Here is an 18442-nt window from a genome sequence, read left to right on the forward strand (position 1 = left end):
ATATTACACCACTGCAGCAGCTGGTACTGCAATGGTCCTGACTTGGTACAAGCATTTCAAACCAAATGATGGATTAAATCTAGGTTTTACAGTGCGTGGTGATTAAATAGCATTAGCATGCTATTGCATTATAATCGGTAAACCAGTGGTCACATTAGCACAAAGAACAATTTACAAAAACAATCATTACTCATCATTTCAGAAGAAACTGAATATTTTTCAACCAAGGACTGATATCTAAAATAGAATTTGGTATGAGGCCTTTTGAGATGCATTTCCTTATACCCCTGATTCAGAAGAAGTCTGTTACACAGATATTTATGGTGTTAAGGAATGGAAAGTTGACAATTAGAAATGTCAGAAGTAGTTCATCATCATCAGAAATTTATGAAAAATCAAATTATATTTTTTAATAAGAAGGAAACAGACTACTTAGTAGTAAGACACTGTCTGGTTTACTTGGTACAGATTTGAGCATGGGTTTCAATCCTGCTTCATGTCAATAATGAGAGTTACATACAAAGATTCCTACAAATTTTGTACCAAAGAATGAAAGCTAAAGCATTTTGATCCTGCATCATGTCATATTATGCACATGATATGCAAATCACCATTTTCTTGGTTTTCCATAACTTTGATGCAAGAAAAAAAAAGAAAAAGAAAACTCCACGAGGGTAAAAAATGTAATCCCTCATCATGTTTTTTTCTCTGTAATATCAAAATTGAATGGATGGGTGGACTTAAGTATAATATACTAAAATACTTCAAGTACTGTCAAAGACAGAAGAATATATATGAATGTCTTGAATCTAAACAATAGGCTTCTAGGAGCCTGAATCACTCACCTGGTTAAAGTTTGTCTTTCAAGGGCAATAAATTTAACAAGGAGTTGTCCAACAATGTTGACTAAAGAAGTCTTCCTTAGGACTTATCATAAGGATAATTTCAACAATCTATCATAGTTTTGAAGATATTGACTGAAAATTGTAAAAAAAAATGTCATTTTCCCCTTTGAAGGGCAATAACTCTTACAAGGAGTTGTCTGACAACTTTTATCCCTGAAGACTTTTGTAGTCCTAATAATAAGGATTATTTCAGCTACTGAAAAAATTTTACTAAAGCAGGCGGTTTTGGAGATATATGCAAAAAAAAATATTGTCTGACCCCTATGTAACAGCGACCATGTTTTTCGACAGATCAAAAATCCTCACATCACTTATATGCTGGTTACACCAAGGAACATTCATAACAAGTTTGGTTCTAATTGATCAAATAATGTCAGAGGAGAAGATTTTTGAAAGAAATAACATTAAAAATAGCAAAAAAACGTTGAAAAAGGGCAATAACTCAAACATGGCTTAACAGACTAAAACGAAAATTTAACCACAGATAGATCTTATCATGCTGAACACTTTTACCTCCTAAACTTAACAGTATTGGAGATATATGCCAAAAACTATTCTCTGACCCTATGTTCTATTTTTAGTAATGGTGGCCATGTTTTTCGACAGATCAAAAATCCCCACAAAAATTCTATGCAAGATACCTCAAGGAACATTCATACCAAGTTTGGTAGCAATTGGTCAAGTAGTGTCAGAGGAGAAGATTTTGGAAAGAAATATCATTAAAAATGGCAAAAAACATCAAAAAAGGGCAATAACTTAAACATGGCTTAACAGATTAAAATGAAACTTGACCACAGATATATCTCATCATGCTGAACATGGATAAACCTAACAGTTTTGGAGATACAAACAACTGCCTGACCCTATGTTCTATTTGTAATAACTGCCGCCATGTTCTTTGATGGATAAAAATCCCGACATCATTTCTATGCAGGAAACAAAGGGAAATTCATACCAAGTTTGGTTCAAATTGGTCAAGTATTGTCAGAGAAGAAGAGTTATGAAAAACTGTTGACAACAACGGACGACAACGACAGATGATGACGACGGACGCCAAGTGATGGCAAAGGCACACATGGCCTTCGGCCAGATGAGCTAAAAAGTAGATGAAACTGTAGACAGTATTTGATTACAAGTCTTAAAAAAGTTATTTTTTCCATAAATCCCACAATATTTTCTTTTTAGTTATTGAATGGATGTGGATATATGGACAGACAAAGATAAAACAGTATACCAACTCCTTCTGATCGGGGCAAAAAAACAATTGGTCTTACTGACTGATGTTAATTGGCTGAATGCATGCCTTTAATTTCCAACAGACATGACTGTATGGGACTGAAAACAAATCATGTCCTGGAGAGACCTCAACTGATCTCAATCATAATGAAGCATGCTAAAACACACACAACACATCATTTTGCTAAAACATACACAACACATCATCATGTTAAAATACATTTGCAAATGTCACATTAAGCCAAGGAAAGAATAGAATTATAGTCTATGTACATTTTGACACACAAAATAAATAATTATATACATCAGATACTGATCACCTGAGAACCAAGAAAGGAACATCAAATCAAATCATCAGTGATTTGTGACTAATATATTATAGGAAATATATATAGTACACTTACCACATATAATGATAAAATATATGGTCTGAAAAAATAACGTCATAAAGACAAACATATTTCTAACTTAACACTAACAAATTTAACAGGTATGGTATTTCCCCTGTAAGTGAGAAATTAAATCTATTTGTAATTATAATGATATCTTTTTATATCAGATTACAATACTGAAGACTAATGGTTGACTTAAGTTACCTCCAGCACAAAAACATTTCCCAAGGTTAGACTTGATAAATTAAAATACACAAATACTTTATGGGGGAACAGGATGGAAGCTATACAACTTGAACAGACTGCATGACAAAAAGAGGCTCCCAGGAGCCTGAATCGCTCACCTGGTTAAAGTTTGTCTTTCAAGGGCAATAAATTTAACAAGGAGTTGTCATATAATTTTGACTCAAGAAGACTTTGGTAAGACTACCATAAGGATCATTTCAGCGATAGAAAGTTTCTTTTTATCTATTATAGTTTTCAAGATATTGGCTGAAAACTGTAAAAACTCATCTTTCAAGGGCAATAACTCTTACAAGGAGTCACCTGACAACTTTTATCCCTGAAAACTTTTGAAGGCCTTATAACAAGGGTCATTTCAGCTATAGAAATAATTTGCTAAACCTAACGCTTTAGGAGATACATGTGAAAAACTACTGTCTGACCCTTTGTTCTATTTTTAGTAATGGCAGCCAAGTTTTTTCAACGGATCAAAAATCCCAACATCAGTTCTATGTGCAATAACCCAAAAAACATTCATACCAAGTTTGATTCCAATTGGTCAAGTAGTGTCAGAGGAGAAGATTTTGGAAAGAAATAACATTAAAAATAGCAAAAAACATCGAAGAAGGACAATAACTCCACCATGGCTGAACAGATTAAAACGAAAATTTATCGACAGATAGATCTCATCATGCTGAATACTTTTACCCCATCAGAATTGGGCTAAACCTAACTGCTTTGGACATATATGCAAAAAAACACCTGTCTGACCCCTATGTTCTATTTTTAGTAACAGTGGCCATGTTTTTCGACGGATCAAAAACCCCCATACCAGTTCTATGCAGGATACCCCAAGGAACATTCATACCAAGTATCGTTCAAATTGGTTGAGTAGTTTCAGAGGAAAAGAGTTTTGAAAAATTGTTAATGACGAAAACGAACACTAAGTGATGGCAATAGCTCACATGGCCTACGGCCAGGTGAGCTAAAAAACTTGGAATATTCATATATTCTTTGTTAATATAGTCATAACAAATCTGTTAAAGCAATATTGTTGAATTTTTGTTCATGAATCTCCAATACAAATAGGGTATTTAATGTCATTAAGGGAGGTGATTGGATCCAAGACCACACAACTTAGGTTTTTTTTTTAACTCTTTTGTTAAATTACAAATGTATTATCCAAAATCTAATTAAAAAAATAGCTTACTTAACTTCATGTAAAGAACCAATTAGAGAAGTTACAGCCTTTATATTGCTTGTTAAAAAACAAGTTATACACAGTGAAATCATGATTGCCTCATATGAGTCTTTCAGTCTCTTAGGCCTTAAATGTAACTCAATTTCAACAATAAATTATCACATTTTCAAAGAGTAATCAAGGGAACCAAGGTCATAGTGGTAATCAAAAGAATGTAATCCAGGGACAAAGACCAGACATGGAAAACAGACAAACACAACAAAGAACATAAAGTTACTAAAATAATGCATATAAAGTAACAAAAGTAAATGAGCAACTCAGGTTCCACTGAAAACTGGGAGCGTGGACCAGGTGCACCAGGTCAAAGACACACTAAGCCTAGAAGACTACTACAATATTTCAGATGATAAAGATATATTAAGTTTGGCAAAATTCGGAATGAACAACTATAAACTGCCTATCAATAGTGGAAGGCAGCAAAACATCGAACAAGATCAAAGAATATGCCTTCTCTGCAGCATCGACATTGGAGACAAATTCCATAACATCATGAACTGTCCAGACCAAAACTGTATCGATAGACATCTGATCCCTAACAGCGATACACTATCTTTCTGTAAAATCATGAACTGCACGCAAAAATCAAAAATGAGAAAATTATATTAATTTATTAGAATGATTAGCAAAAGACTGGATTTTCTCTAAACTATCACTTTAAATATTTTATGCACTTTTCAACATTTCCATAACAATTAAAATTCTCCCCACTTCTGTAAAATGTTTCATGTTCAAATCATCTGTTTTCCTGTATACCATTGTGATATTTATGGTTCTATCAAATATATTCATTAGAATCCCATAAGTCACTTAGTCAAATAGGCAACTTTGGTTATAGAAACATTTTATATGACTAAATCACTTAGTTAAACAGGCAACTTTGGTTATAGAAACATATTATATGACTAAATCACTTAATTAAACAGGCAACTTTGGTTATAGAAACATTTTATAACAACTTATAACTAGACAACACTGAAAAGGACTAATGAAACATAGTTTTTTACAAAGTTTTTAGGCTAGGTCCTATAAGTCTATCATTTCTAGCCTTGAAACAGCACCCACTGGCACATAACTTCGGTACAAATGATGCAGTAAGAGATAAATATTTATAAAGATATTTTAAATAAGTCAAATCTCTAAATCAAAGAATATTTATGCAGTAGTTTTTAACCTTTGCAATCAGATTAAACTGTAAAAGATGAGTTATGTCAAGATTTTTATCCTAGTAATAAAATTTTAAACGTTTAGTAATAACTAGACAGCAGATTACTGGCAATAACATTTACAGTTTTCACATATCCACAACACTGGCTTTATAATAATAAAGTAACAAATATTTAAAAAAAAAACTTTTAAAAAATGATTCTGCTTTCACAATAACCTTGTTCCAAATGAGCAAGACATATCACTTAAATGAACAGTTACTTTAAACTAGAGGCTCTCATGAGTTTGATTTAAAGGAGGTTTCAAATAAAAAAACCCTGAAAAGTCATATTTTTATTATTTTCTTAATTTGAATATGCATAAATCAAAAAGAATATCAAATTTATAATTAAAATCTTTTTTGGTTTCTGAAGTTGGATAAGTACAAACATTCTAATGTGACACAAAATAGAAACCCACTGTACTTCAATCAACTATTTAACAACGACAATGTGGAACCAGTACATTGTACAACTATTGAACAACGATAATATGGAGCCAGTACAACTATTTAACAAAGATAATGTGGAGCCAGTACAACTATTTAACAACCATAATGTGGAGCCAGTACAACTATTTAACAAAGATAATGTGGAGCCAGTACAACTATTTAACAACCATAATGTGGAGCCAGTACAACTATTTAACAAAGATAATGTGGAGCCAGTACAACTATTTAACAACCATAATGTGGAGCCAGTACAACTATTTAACAAAGATAATGTGGAGCCAGGGGTACAACTATTTAACAACCATAATGTGGAGCCAGTACAACTATTTAACAAAGATAATGTGGAGCCAGTACAACTATTTAACAAAGATAATGTGGAGCCAGTACAACTATTTAACAACCATAATGTGGAGCCAGTACAACTATTTAACAAAGATAATGTGGAGCCAGTACAACTATTTAACAAAGATAATGTGGAGCCAGTACAACTATTTAACAACCATAATGTGGAGCCAGTACAACTATTTAACAACGATAATGTGGAGCCAGGAGTAAAACTATTTAACAACGATAACATGGAGCCAGTACAACTATTTAACAAAGATAATGTGGAGCCAGGAGTAAAACTATTTAACAATGATAATGTGGAGCCACTACAACTATTTAACAACCATAATGTGGAGCCAGTAATACTATTTAACAACGATAATGTGGAGCCAGTACAACTATTTAACAACAATAATGTGGAGCCAGTACAACTATTTAACAACCATAATGTGGAGCCAGTACAACTATTTAACAACCATAATGTGGAGCCAGTACAACTATTTAACAAAGATAATGTGGAGCCAGTACAACTATTTAACAAAGATAATGTGGAGCCAGTACAACTATTTAACAACCATAATGTGGAGCCAGTACAACTATTTAACAACCATAATGTGGAGCCAGGAGTAAAACTATTTAACAACGATAACGTGGAGCCAGTACAACTATTTAACAAAGATAATGTGGAGCCAGGGGTACAACTATTTAACAATGATAATGTGGAGCCACTACAACTATTTAACAACCATAATGTGGAGCCAGTAATACTATTTAACAACGATAATGTGGAGCCAGTACAACTATTTAACAACGATAATGTGGAGCCAGTACAACTATTTAACAACCATAATGTGGAGCCAGTACAACTATTGAACAATGATAATGTGGAGCCAGGAGTAAAACTATTTAACAACGATAATGTGGAGCCAGGGGTACAACTATTTAACAACGATACTGTGGAGCCAGGGGTACAACTATTTAACAACGATAATGTGGAGCCAGTACAACTATTTAACAACAATAATATGGAGCCAGGGGTACAACTATTTAACAATGATAATGTGGAGCCAGGAGTACAACTATTTAACAATGATAATGTGGAGCCAGGGGTACAACTATTTAACAATGATAATGTGGAGCCAGGAGTACAACTATTTAACAACAATAATATGGAGCCAGGGGTACAACTATTTAACAATGATAATGTGGAGCCAGGAGTACAACTATTTAACAATGATAATGTGGAGCCAGTACAACTATTTAACAATGATAATGTGGAGCCAGTACAACTATTTAACAACGATAATGTGAAGCCAGTACAACTATTTAACAACCATAATGTGGAGCCAGTACAACTATTTAACAATGATAATGTGGAGCCAGGAGTAAAACTATTTAACAACGATAATGTGAAGCCAGGGGTACAACTATTTAACGACCATAATGTGGAGCCAGGGGTACAACTATTTAACAACGATAATGTGGAGCCAGTACAACTATTGAACAATGATAATGTGGAGCCAGGAGTAAAACTATTTAACAACGATAACGTGGAGCCAGGGGTACAACTATTTAACAACAATAATATGGAGCCAGGGGTACAACTATTTAACAACGATAATGTGGAGCCAGGAGTACAACTATTTAACAGCGATAATGTGAAGCCAGGGGTACAACTATTTAACGACCATAATGTGGAGCCAGGGGTACAACTATTTAACAACGATAATGTGGAGCCAGTACAACTATTTAACAACAATAATGTGAAGCCAGGGGTACAACTATTTAACAACGATAATGTGGAGCCAGGGTACAACTATTTAACAACGATAATGTGGAGCCAGGGGTACAACTATTTAACAATGATAATGTTGAGCCAGGAGTACAACTATAAGACATTACAAGACTCTTTGACTCAGTAATGTAGTCACATCATCCAAAGTAATGCTTTTTTACATGTCGAAACATAAAATCCGGCAGAAAAAAATCCAACAATTCAAGTTGGTTCATGTTTAAAGACAACAGTAAATGACAACAATGACTCTATGACTCAGTGATTCTGTCAGTAACCAACTGTAGAAAACCATGCCTTAAAAGTATGCACATATATATGAAGATAACGTTTGACAAGAACTGGAGAGATAACTCTCTCATTGAAAGTACTCTCTTGATTACAACATATCATCTGTTTCTCTTAAAATATCTCATCTAAATCTAACTTTATCTTATTTAATGTCTTTAAAAACCTTCTTAATTTCTGCAAATTTAAAACTGCAGGTTTGTTTTTAACTTGGAATGTGTTTTGATAAAGTGGCACTTAGAGATGCTTTTCTTTAAACTTCATATTTATATAAATTACAACATAAAGAAGATATGCACAGCACTGTCATACAAAACATGTAATGCAATACACATTCTACGCAATCAAACAATAGAATGATTGGAAGCCAAACCACATTTATTTGTAGTTTTAATAAAACATGTTAATGTTATGTAAGGATGAAATTGAAAAATAAGGTAGTAGCATGCCAGGAGTTGAATAAAACGTAAATGTGTTTTATTAAGAAGGTTATATTATGATCTCGGGTTATAGATTGATTTTTTATAATTTTGGTCTCATTGTCTCACATTCAAAGAGAGTACCCTTAAGCAAAGGGCAGGTGTTTAGGCTGAGGTCATCCTGTAGCCCAATATGGCTGATAGGATAACATAAACCAGGGCAAATACGAATAAACAGCTGCGTTAAGAGCGCAAGGTATGCCCGTCCATAAGAATAGCTGATGGTATAAATTTTAGAAACCAATAACCTGATTTCTGATTACCAAAAAATTAGTCTGTATATATAGTGAGCAAAGTTTTTTCTTCAGTTATTCAAAAAGTATAAATGATCTTACAACTGTTTGAAATGATGAAAGTATACAATAACATTTAATAGGGATTCTTTGTTTTTGAACTAGATAAAACTATAATAAACTACAAAATTGAAAACTGGACAAATAATTCATTATGTAATAATATTATTATGAGGTAAGACCTACAGTTAATAGTACAATTCCTTCTACTTCTACTGTAAGGAAGTCCATATTGCCTTGTGGTCAGAATAATAAGTTTCTAGGGTACCACTCTGATAATTGTCAGTATTCATAAAAATCAAATCTGTTGTAGAATTGAAGTCATTTGTTGGTCCCAATATAATACAGCTTTTCAAAACTGTAAGTAAGCAGCAATCTTAATGTCGTGGTAATTACATCAGATTTGACAACAATATAGATTTTTAAGTGAATAAAGTTCCGTAACTCTGGAACGACAAATAAATAATTCTTCAAAATCGAAAGGGAGCGTTCTTCCATGAATATTATATTATTATATTGTGCTAAAATTTCATTTGAATCCATAAAAGCGAATTTGAGTGATGGACGGAAGGACCAATGGACGGACAGATGGACAGTGGTATACCATTATACAACCACAATCTAGCATGTCTATAAAACTGTATGCAAAATTTCAAGAATAGTATCAGTACAGCTGAGTTATTACATCAGATTTGACAATAATATAAATTTTTACGTGAATAAAGTTCGGTATTCGCGCAATGTGTGGACGGACGGACCGACCGACTGACAACGGTATACCATAATACTTTCCGTCTATATAGACGGGCGTATAAAAATTGGAGACTAACTAAAGGTTTCCAGGAGCCTGAATTGCCCATCTGGATCATTTTTTTACCTTTCAGAGGCAATGACTCCAATAAGGAGTCCTCCTACAACTTCAACCTGAAAGAGACTTTTGTAATACTTATCATAAGGATCATGTTTCTCACCATCAATTATAATTTTCAGGAAATTGGCTGGAAACTGCTGCAACACCTTTCAAGGATAAAAACTTTAACTAGGAGTTATATAACTTTGAAAGAGATTTTTGTAGGCCTTATTGTAGAGATCACTTTATCAATGAAAGGCTTCTATCTATTATTGATTTCAAGAATTTAGCTGAAAACTGGGGAAAAAAATATAATTTTTCACCTTTTAAGGGCAATAACTCTGAGTCAACCTACAGCTTCAACTCAACAGGCCTTATCATAAGGATCATTTCATCATTTGAAAGTTTCTTATTATCTATTATAATTTTCATGAAAGTGGTTAAAAAATGAAACTAGAGGTTCTAGAGATCCTGAATTGCTCACCTGGTCAATAATAGTCTTCAGCCTTCTAAAGCTTGACTCTTGATCCATAACTCATTCATCCATCAATTGATCATTCTGAAAATTTTGGCATAGGTCCATCCTTTTATGCTAAACAAATTTTATCCCTTCAGATTTTAGCTAAACCCAACTGTCTTTGAAATATTTGCAAAATATTTCTATCTGAAGTAATGACTTCCATGTATTTCACAAAATCAAAGATCCCCACGCAACAATGATTAAATTTGTCCTAAGGAACAATCATACTAAGTTGTGATTCAATCCATCCAGCAGTTTCAGAGGAGAAGATTTTCAAAGTTAGAAATATAAAATATGAGGAAAAAACCATTTCAGGACCTATAACTCATTCATCCATCAATGGATCTTTCTAAAAATTTTGGCATCAGTCCATCCCATCATGCTGAACAATTTGACCTTTACCACATGTTAGCTAAATCCAACTGTTATTAAGTTATCTGCAAAATTCTGCAATTTTACCAGATTAAAAATCCATACACAAACTGTTAAAAATACCTTAAGGTACTTTGGTCACAGTCTGCCCAGTAGTTACAGAGGAGAGATGTTTGAAAAGGTTAATGGACAAGAAGGTGAGCTAAAACTGGAAAAAAGGGCATTTTTACATTTTAAGGGTAAAAGGTTTAACATTGAGTCCGTACTAAAAATTGACTTAATGGAGAAAGTTGTAGATCTTGTAATTCTGCATCCAGAGTGTATTTTCAAATTCACGCTTCCTAAGTTTTCAAGATGTAGACAAGGTAAAGCAATTACCCCCATGTTCTACAGTGGTCATTTTGTTCTGACTTAGAACATGTCAGATACAACTTTGAAACTAGAAGCCCTGAAGAAGAAGGTGACCAAAAATAATTTTCAGAAGAGATTTTTTGAAAAGTTAAAAGACAACAAACAGCAGATGATGATTGATGCCAAGTAGTGGCAAAAGCCAGCATAGACCTTTGATCCAGGTGAGCTAAAAATCAGTCAAAATTTCAGAAAAATCAGATAACCTTTAATGCAACCAAATATGGGGTTTTTACATGGTATTTGCTGTTTTCCTGTAATTTTATTTTGACAAACTTTTCCTCAAAAACTACAGCACCAATTAAAATCAAACTAGTTTAAATTGTTCCCAAGGGTGTCCTGTATAGAACTGATGTGGGGCTTTTTGATTATTTCACAAACATGAAAATTCTGACTGGGGGCAAGACGGGGCAAAGTAAATCAAAATGAAAATACTGGTAAAATATATGTATCGACCTGATTCTAACCAGTCCAATTTTACTTGTTTCTTTGTCATCTGGATTTGTGGGTGCAAGTTTCCATAAATTCCAAGACTTTACAAATTCACATTGCCATTGTCTCTGAAGATGAATTTGAGAAGTTCAAATTGTGAATGAAGAAATGCTGACAACATGTGTGAGGCACTAGTGCAGGTCATATTGGCATGGTTGAAAAACATATTGGCTGAGTAAATGGTTCTCAGCTAGCCACATTGGACTTGGGCTTCATCTCAGTCCAATATAGCCTTGGACCAATAAATAAACCAATATGAAAACCCTACACAATAATACTAGAACAGTTAACTAGTTGTGTAAATATTTTAAGGTATACAAATACTGCTAGAATTTCCAAATGTAACAATTTTACTTAGTTCTATACATCTGAAATAAGTCATAACTGTTAAAAACATCAGATTTTGTAACAAAAGTCATGGAAAATGAGTTATCCATGTTGGGCCAGGCGGTACTGGGCTTATTTTTCATATTTATCATGTTTATCTTGACACTTTGCATTTGCCCAGCATTGACTTTTATCCACTCAGTAATGAATGTGTTATTGTGTACATATTTAGTATTACTGGTTACTGGTTAATAATTTTTTGTAATGTATTAAAATGAGATTATTATTTACTGCAGAAGTCTCTCCCAGAAATGAATTTAAGAATTTTTCTCGAAGAATGTTAAGAATTAAGGGAAACGGGAACAATAATTAAATGGTTCCTCTGTAAAACAACATAAATTGTTGCATGAAAATGCATATTAAAAATTAATTTATTTCAAGCTTAGAATGACTACCCTCCCCCTTTTTGTATGTTGTAATTTATAACTTGGATCCTAATCACTTTGTCACAGTATGTAATAATGTCTTACAACATACAGATTAATATAGTCATTTATAACCAAAATTCACCAGAAGCCATATGTACCAGCCAACATGTTCAGCCTCACAAAAAATATGAGTGCACTTTTTATAGCATTTATCCTCATGAATCAAACTAGCTCTTTGGGAGAGTCTGACGATGAATAGGAACATTTATTATGACAGAGCATTCCACGTCAAATCTTTACCAGTGCAGCATAAATACTGGCTGAATATTGTACTGCAGCAAGAAAATAAACAAGCATCATTCCCCCAGTAAGTGCCCCACCCTGTATAAATAAAAATGCCAAGCTATTTATCAACAAAGATATTTCCTTGTTTTGTAATCAAAGAAACAGTCCTAAGGATATACAACATGCAGGTCATAAACTTCAATGCAGTATAAGTGAAAACAGTTTATCATTAGTAAAACGCTCTTTTTATTTGGCACAAATGTGTTGATATTTTATCAGCAGAGCATTTAAATTTGAAGGAACTTATAATAAACAAATGAATAGAATGCAAAAAGATGAACATCATAAACTATAGAAGGACAAGTACTATAATTTTGTCAGTACTTAGATCATGTATGACATGAAAAACATGCCTTCTGGGAGTATTATACAACAATACAAAGTACCGGTAGAAAATATAATACAAACTTCATGCATAAATTGTTAAAGTGCAGATCTGAATTCTTGCATTAATTTTTCAAGGGCCAAAACTCAGCAAAAATTAATGATCTGGAACAAATTTAAACTTGATCTTTAACTTTTCTTGGTAAAATTTGAAATGGACAGCTGCAAGCATGATTAAAAAAGTGCAGAAGACGAGTTTTTGCAATTATTTTCTAGCCCAAGGACTTCAACTCAGCAAAAAAATTTAAGTATCTGCAACCAATACTAGAAAGTTCAGAAAACTGATTTGCCAGACTGACAGATAGAAGAACAGAAGTCCCTTTCAGTGAAAGTTGCTGGTATGGGACTAAACAACTCTAACCACAGGAACATTACAGAGATGGCATGCATCATTATAACTCTCAGTATATAAAGCAGAATATCTATTTATTGTCAATTGTTATTGTATTAAATCATCAGTCAATCACAATCGGTGAATACTACAGAAATTGATGATAATCTTACACCAACGAATGATTCTACTTAGCACAGAAAATAGGTCAAGGAAGGTGCTATGTTTGTAACTTAGCCAAACTTAGTATTTTTAATCTGTGAAAAAATTCTTGGGATATTTCCTCTTACTACCTTAATTAACTGTTAGTTTAATAAATCTCAACTGGAATTTTAGCAATGTTCTGAGAGGTGGGAAAAGTGTCCTAAGAACAGGACACATACAGTATACAAGAAAGTTTCATTATTGGCTGGCCAAATTGCCGTCACATTTTGTATTCCATATTTTTTCACCACATATCACTTCCTGTGTGAAGGTATAATTGAAGAACTCTGAAATCTGAGAGCTCATAACTCACACAAATAGACAATCTCTCTTCTACTTTTTTTCAATTATTCTTACTAGCCTTTTCAAAGAATTTATTAAGAAATGTTCATGGAAAATATGCAGAAAATGAGCTAGAAGTCAACCCACTTAATATGGTTTGTAAGATGCCTAATGGTAAAAAGGTATACTTATTGGGAAAACTGGACCCTGATTTTTATAGAAACTGATGTTTTTTAACAGTTCAGATAAAATTACTCTTGATACATGAAATACAAGAACTTAAAACCATGTAACCCTCACAAGTGTTCTTAAGACTTAAGAAATTTTGTTTACTGCTATTCACAAAGATTTTGAAAACATATATTTGTATAGACACCCCCATCTTAAAAATATACCGGTTTAGTCACAATTAAACTATTTTTGTAAGTGTAAGAACATTTTTTGGTTTTTGAACACATTATTACTCCATCAAATTAAAACAAAAATTCTCATAAGGTAACTTGAATATACTGCATCTCTTTCTTTGGAGTGTTATTCCATTGACACGTTCATGAATTCAGACACGAAAGGATCAGAGTATCTGATGTTTACTTCATCCTTTTGAATAACTCCCAGCAAATGTTTAATAATTTCTCTCTTTATGTTACATTATTTAATATTTTTTCAACGAGATGAGCATGAGAAACTCCTGCGAGTTGAAAAAAATATTTAATTATCTGTTTATTGCTGTTTTGCTGAAGTGTAAAGTATTAGTTTTCTTTTATTTTCAGTTTTCCTGACCTAAATATGTAAATTTTATTAGCGAAGCAAAGTTTCATTTCGGGACTATATTTCGGCAATGTGATGCATGACGTCACTTATGTTGTGCAGTTGTGATACACGTCATTTGAAAAAAAAATTTGGTTAACTATGTCGGTCGCGTTTAAAATTTGTGAAGTAATTTTGGGATTTATTCATTCTAATTGGATAAGTTTCTGCATTTTATCATTTTCCATTGTAGACTAGAAAATATTACCACAAATTAGGCATTATTTCATACACAGTAAACAAACAGACGGTTATTTGGGTCGTCAAATATTCCTACGCTGTTGCTTGTATGTCACACGAGGACACTCGACTGGCATGAGATTGAAAATTATCATATAGCAAGATCAAAGGTATTTTTAACAAAATAGCGATAAAGGTGATTTATTGAATAGGTTTTTGTTATTTAGACTAAATTGTCTTGGACTGGGCTGTTTAGACTGTTAAACCTTTTTTTTTTGTTTCTTATGTACATTCCTTGTTCAAACACTTATGAAACAACTAGAAGTGAAGGGCACATTCAAATAAATAGTTTTAAATGAAAAGTAACTGATAAATTGTTGTGACATGCTAATAGGAATTAGATATCTATGAGCTGATATTTACTAAAGCATACCTCTTGTTCCAAGGGACATTGTACATTTGTAAACAGGAATACATAACAAATTTCAATATGGTGTTTCACATGCATTCAACATGCTAAAGATTCAAATAGCTCAAATAAATGTTAAGAATTGAAAAGTTTTATCCATGTGTTGTTATATTTACAACAAAAGGCAATGTATTTTTTTTTTGCAAATTAAGAAAAACTAAAGTACCACATTTGCAAAAAAATATTAAAAAGTTTTAATCATTAATTTCATCAATTTTGGATTACAGAAAAAGGCTATGGTATCTAATTGATTTACATAGGAACAACTCACAGACATACAGACACACTCACAGACATACAGACACACTCACAGCAAACATCCATACCAACAGACTGATATAAAGATCAATCATAATGATCTCAAATACTTCACAACAAAAATCAAAGGTAGATAAACCAAAAGGATAATAACAGACTTCCAAAGGAGGACGAAAACATTCACTGGAACATGTATACTGGGCACCCCCAAAAACATGGCCAGATTCAAGGGGGTGAGGCCCCAATATGATTTCAAAGTTTGGTTGATTATAGAACAAAAACTGGAAATCACTTAAGTCCCCCCTTTTTAGTTAAATATTTTGATTGAATTTCTGGATCCACCACTAAAAAACCTTAAATATGTGAAGTTTACATCGATGAATTATAGGGTCTGAACTATAAATAAAACATGCTATTTGATCCCCAATTAAAGAAAGATTTACACTCAAACAATGAAAAACTTGATTCTTATAAAAAAATGATGAATTTAAAACAGAATTCAGAATTTTAAAAATTTTCAATAAGAATATAAAGAAGATAAGCATACTGGTTTCTAAAATAAATGAAATTGCTGCCTGATATCTTTTTGATTTAGTAAACATACTTGATTTTGAAGATCATTAAGCAAGGATCATAAGTGCCTGGATAACTAATATGTATTTCCATAATTTCAGCAGCCCTCATTTAACTATTTGTCCATTTCTGTGCTAATACATCAATGATATCTACATTCATTACAATAAATCTAATAGCCATTATAATTTAACCTATTTAGATCTGAGAATGCTTAAACAAACTAATGTTTTTATGTGAAGAAAAATACACATCTAATCTATGCTATTAAGCAAAACAATTTGGACAGCAAACATTTATTGTAAGAAAACAAGACTTGTTTCACATGGCTGATTAAAGTCTCAAGTGTGTATGATTATTCTATTCTAGTAACAGGAGGAAGATAAGTCGTAAATCATATCATTATAATATCACCTCTTTATCTCTAATTTATAGCCAATATTACTTAGTAGTGAATGAATACACAGTCTGAGTGTGGTCTGTGAAACCCCCCTCCTTTCTCCAACCCCTTATATTGACACCCCCTTACCTGACAAGGCACTCTCCATCCCTCCACACTATATATCCCAAAACAATGAGAGGTAATAATCAGCTGGCACAATTCACACCAAAGATAAGTTATATATAAATCCCATGTCCTGCCAGACAGTGTCAAAATAACTCAATTCTGAGAGCACTAGTTTTTGCAATGTTTTCTCCTGTGAGAACTTTGTACCAGAAACACAAAAATGCTGGTTTACATCTTTTTTGTGATAAATTCAGTAAAAGAGTGTCATTTTGTAGATTATAAATGTGTTAATGTGCGGATTACTTTACCTAAGTTCTGGGATGGGTTAAATATATTTCTATTCATAAGTAAATCAGACCCCTGAATGTTGCCAACTTAACTATTAAAATTAAGTATAAATTTACAGAAAAAAAAACGTTTTGAATTAGCATAGTTTTATATCCAAGGAAGAAGATAGGAATCAAGCATATAAAACTTCTTTTATGTTCACTAAACTTTCCAATTAAGGTTGTATTTACATTTCCAACCTTACCCAGATAAACCAAATCAAATTTACTAAGCGATAAGCCATTTACAATTTATGTTTATTTTTTCCAGGTTATCTGATGAAGTTTCTGAAGATTATATTTTCTTCTTTTTATTTTAACTTAATTTTACTAAAATAAATAACACAGAATTTCCTACTTGACTTGTGATATATTTGTTATGGAAATTCTTTCCTTGGAGGTTACACTGATGTATACATGTGAATAAATACACACATAAATTAAACTGTATTGTTGCTGAATTTTAAACTAATAATTTCCACAAAGAAATTACATGTAAGTATTTTTAATAAGTTAAATGCAAATTTAAACATGAATAAAGAAATGTATAACCACAAAGTCTGACTTGTAATGTATTGTTAAGAAATTTAATACTGCCAGATTATAAAGATAACCAAGAGACAATGATTATTGTTGACATAGAGAACTGAAAATAGATACCATGGAATGACAGACATAATAGCCAAATACTGCACTATATTTCTTCCCCTTTATACTTAGAAAAGCTGTGGAGGGAATTATTATTTTATGAATCCCAGAATGTAATTTTTTCCCCAGTTTCTAAACTAGTATATTGTAAATGTATATCATCACTCTAGAGTTACAATGAGATTATTTCTCCTCCTTAATCAGTAAATACCTTTTTTTATGTCAGCTGTCCAAGTGAACCATAAATAAAACTAGTAAAAGCTGTGAGTAATGCTTACTAACTTGATATCTATCACCACTCCCCCATTTGATAACATGCACCTTTTGACCTCCATATTAATTTGGAACCAAATCTAAAATTTTTCACTTCAAATTTGACGACAGTGGTCATCTCAGCACAAACATATATGACAAATGAGACAATTTAGATTCTAAAATTATAGATTTCCCTTTCTTGTGCAATAATATAACAGCTTCCTCTGAATATGGTGTTTATGTTTCACAGTTGTTAAGATATGTCAGAGCTAGTAGCGAATATTCTGACTTCCTAAGATGTCACTATTGCCTTAAGAGATGGGCATTTGAACAAAGTTTGTAGGAAAATGTCTCATACACTGCCTAAAATGTCTGTTACCAGAATCAGTATCTCATTAAAAAATATTCTGTTTCAGACAAACAGATTATAGATGATGGATTTTCATAATGTCAATAAATTAATTTTCTGTACTTGTATATGATTACTTCATCTTGAATAAGACACATCTTTCCTGTAAAATTCAAGACTTATTTTCAAACTAGTGGTTTAATTTAATTTATTTAGTTCTTTTTATTTTCACTTATTTATTGTTCATTATTCTGTACTGTTTTGATTTCTGATTTTA

At 32.4% G+C, this 18442-nt stretch overlaps 1 protein-coding gene across 2 annotated transcripts in view; it reads right to left on the minus strand.

Moving 5' to 3' along the window:
- The window catches only part of LOC148623008 (vitamin D3 receptor-like), a 117615-nt gene extending 100769 nt beyond the window's left edge, over window positions 1–16846 (minus strand). Inside the window, exon 1 of one of the 2 annotated variants that reach the window (XM_088573450.1) lies at window positions 16609–16846. In XM_088573450.1, coding sequence (XP_088429576.1) covers window positions 16609–16627 — 19 coding nt within the window. In that variant the 5' untranslated portion in view covers window positions 16628–16846. Of the gene's footprint in view, window positions 1–2545; window positions 2604–16608 lie in introns of those variants that run through there. The other variant, XM_088573449.1, reaches the window with a different exon arrangement.
- Between the last annotated feature and the right edge of the window lie 1596 nt (window positions 16847–18442).

Source organism: Perna viridis, chromosome 3 (assembly GCF_037379345.1).
Source record: "Perna viridis isolate PV_CMFRI_1.1 ecotype Kerala chromosome 3, ASM3737934v1, whole genome shotgun sequence".
Lineage (NCBI taxonomy): Eukaryota > Metazoa > Mollusca > Bivalvia > Mytilida > Mytilidae > Perna > Perna viridis.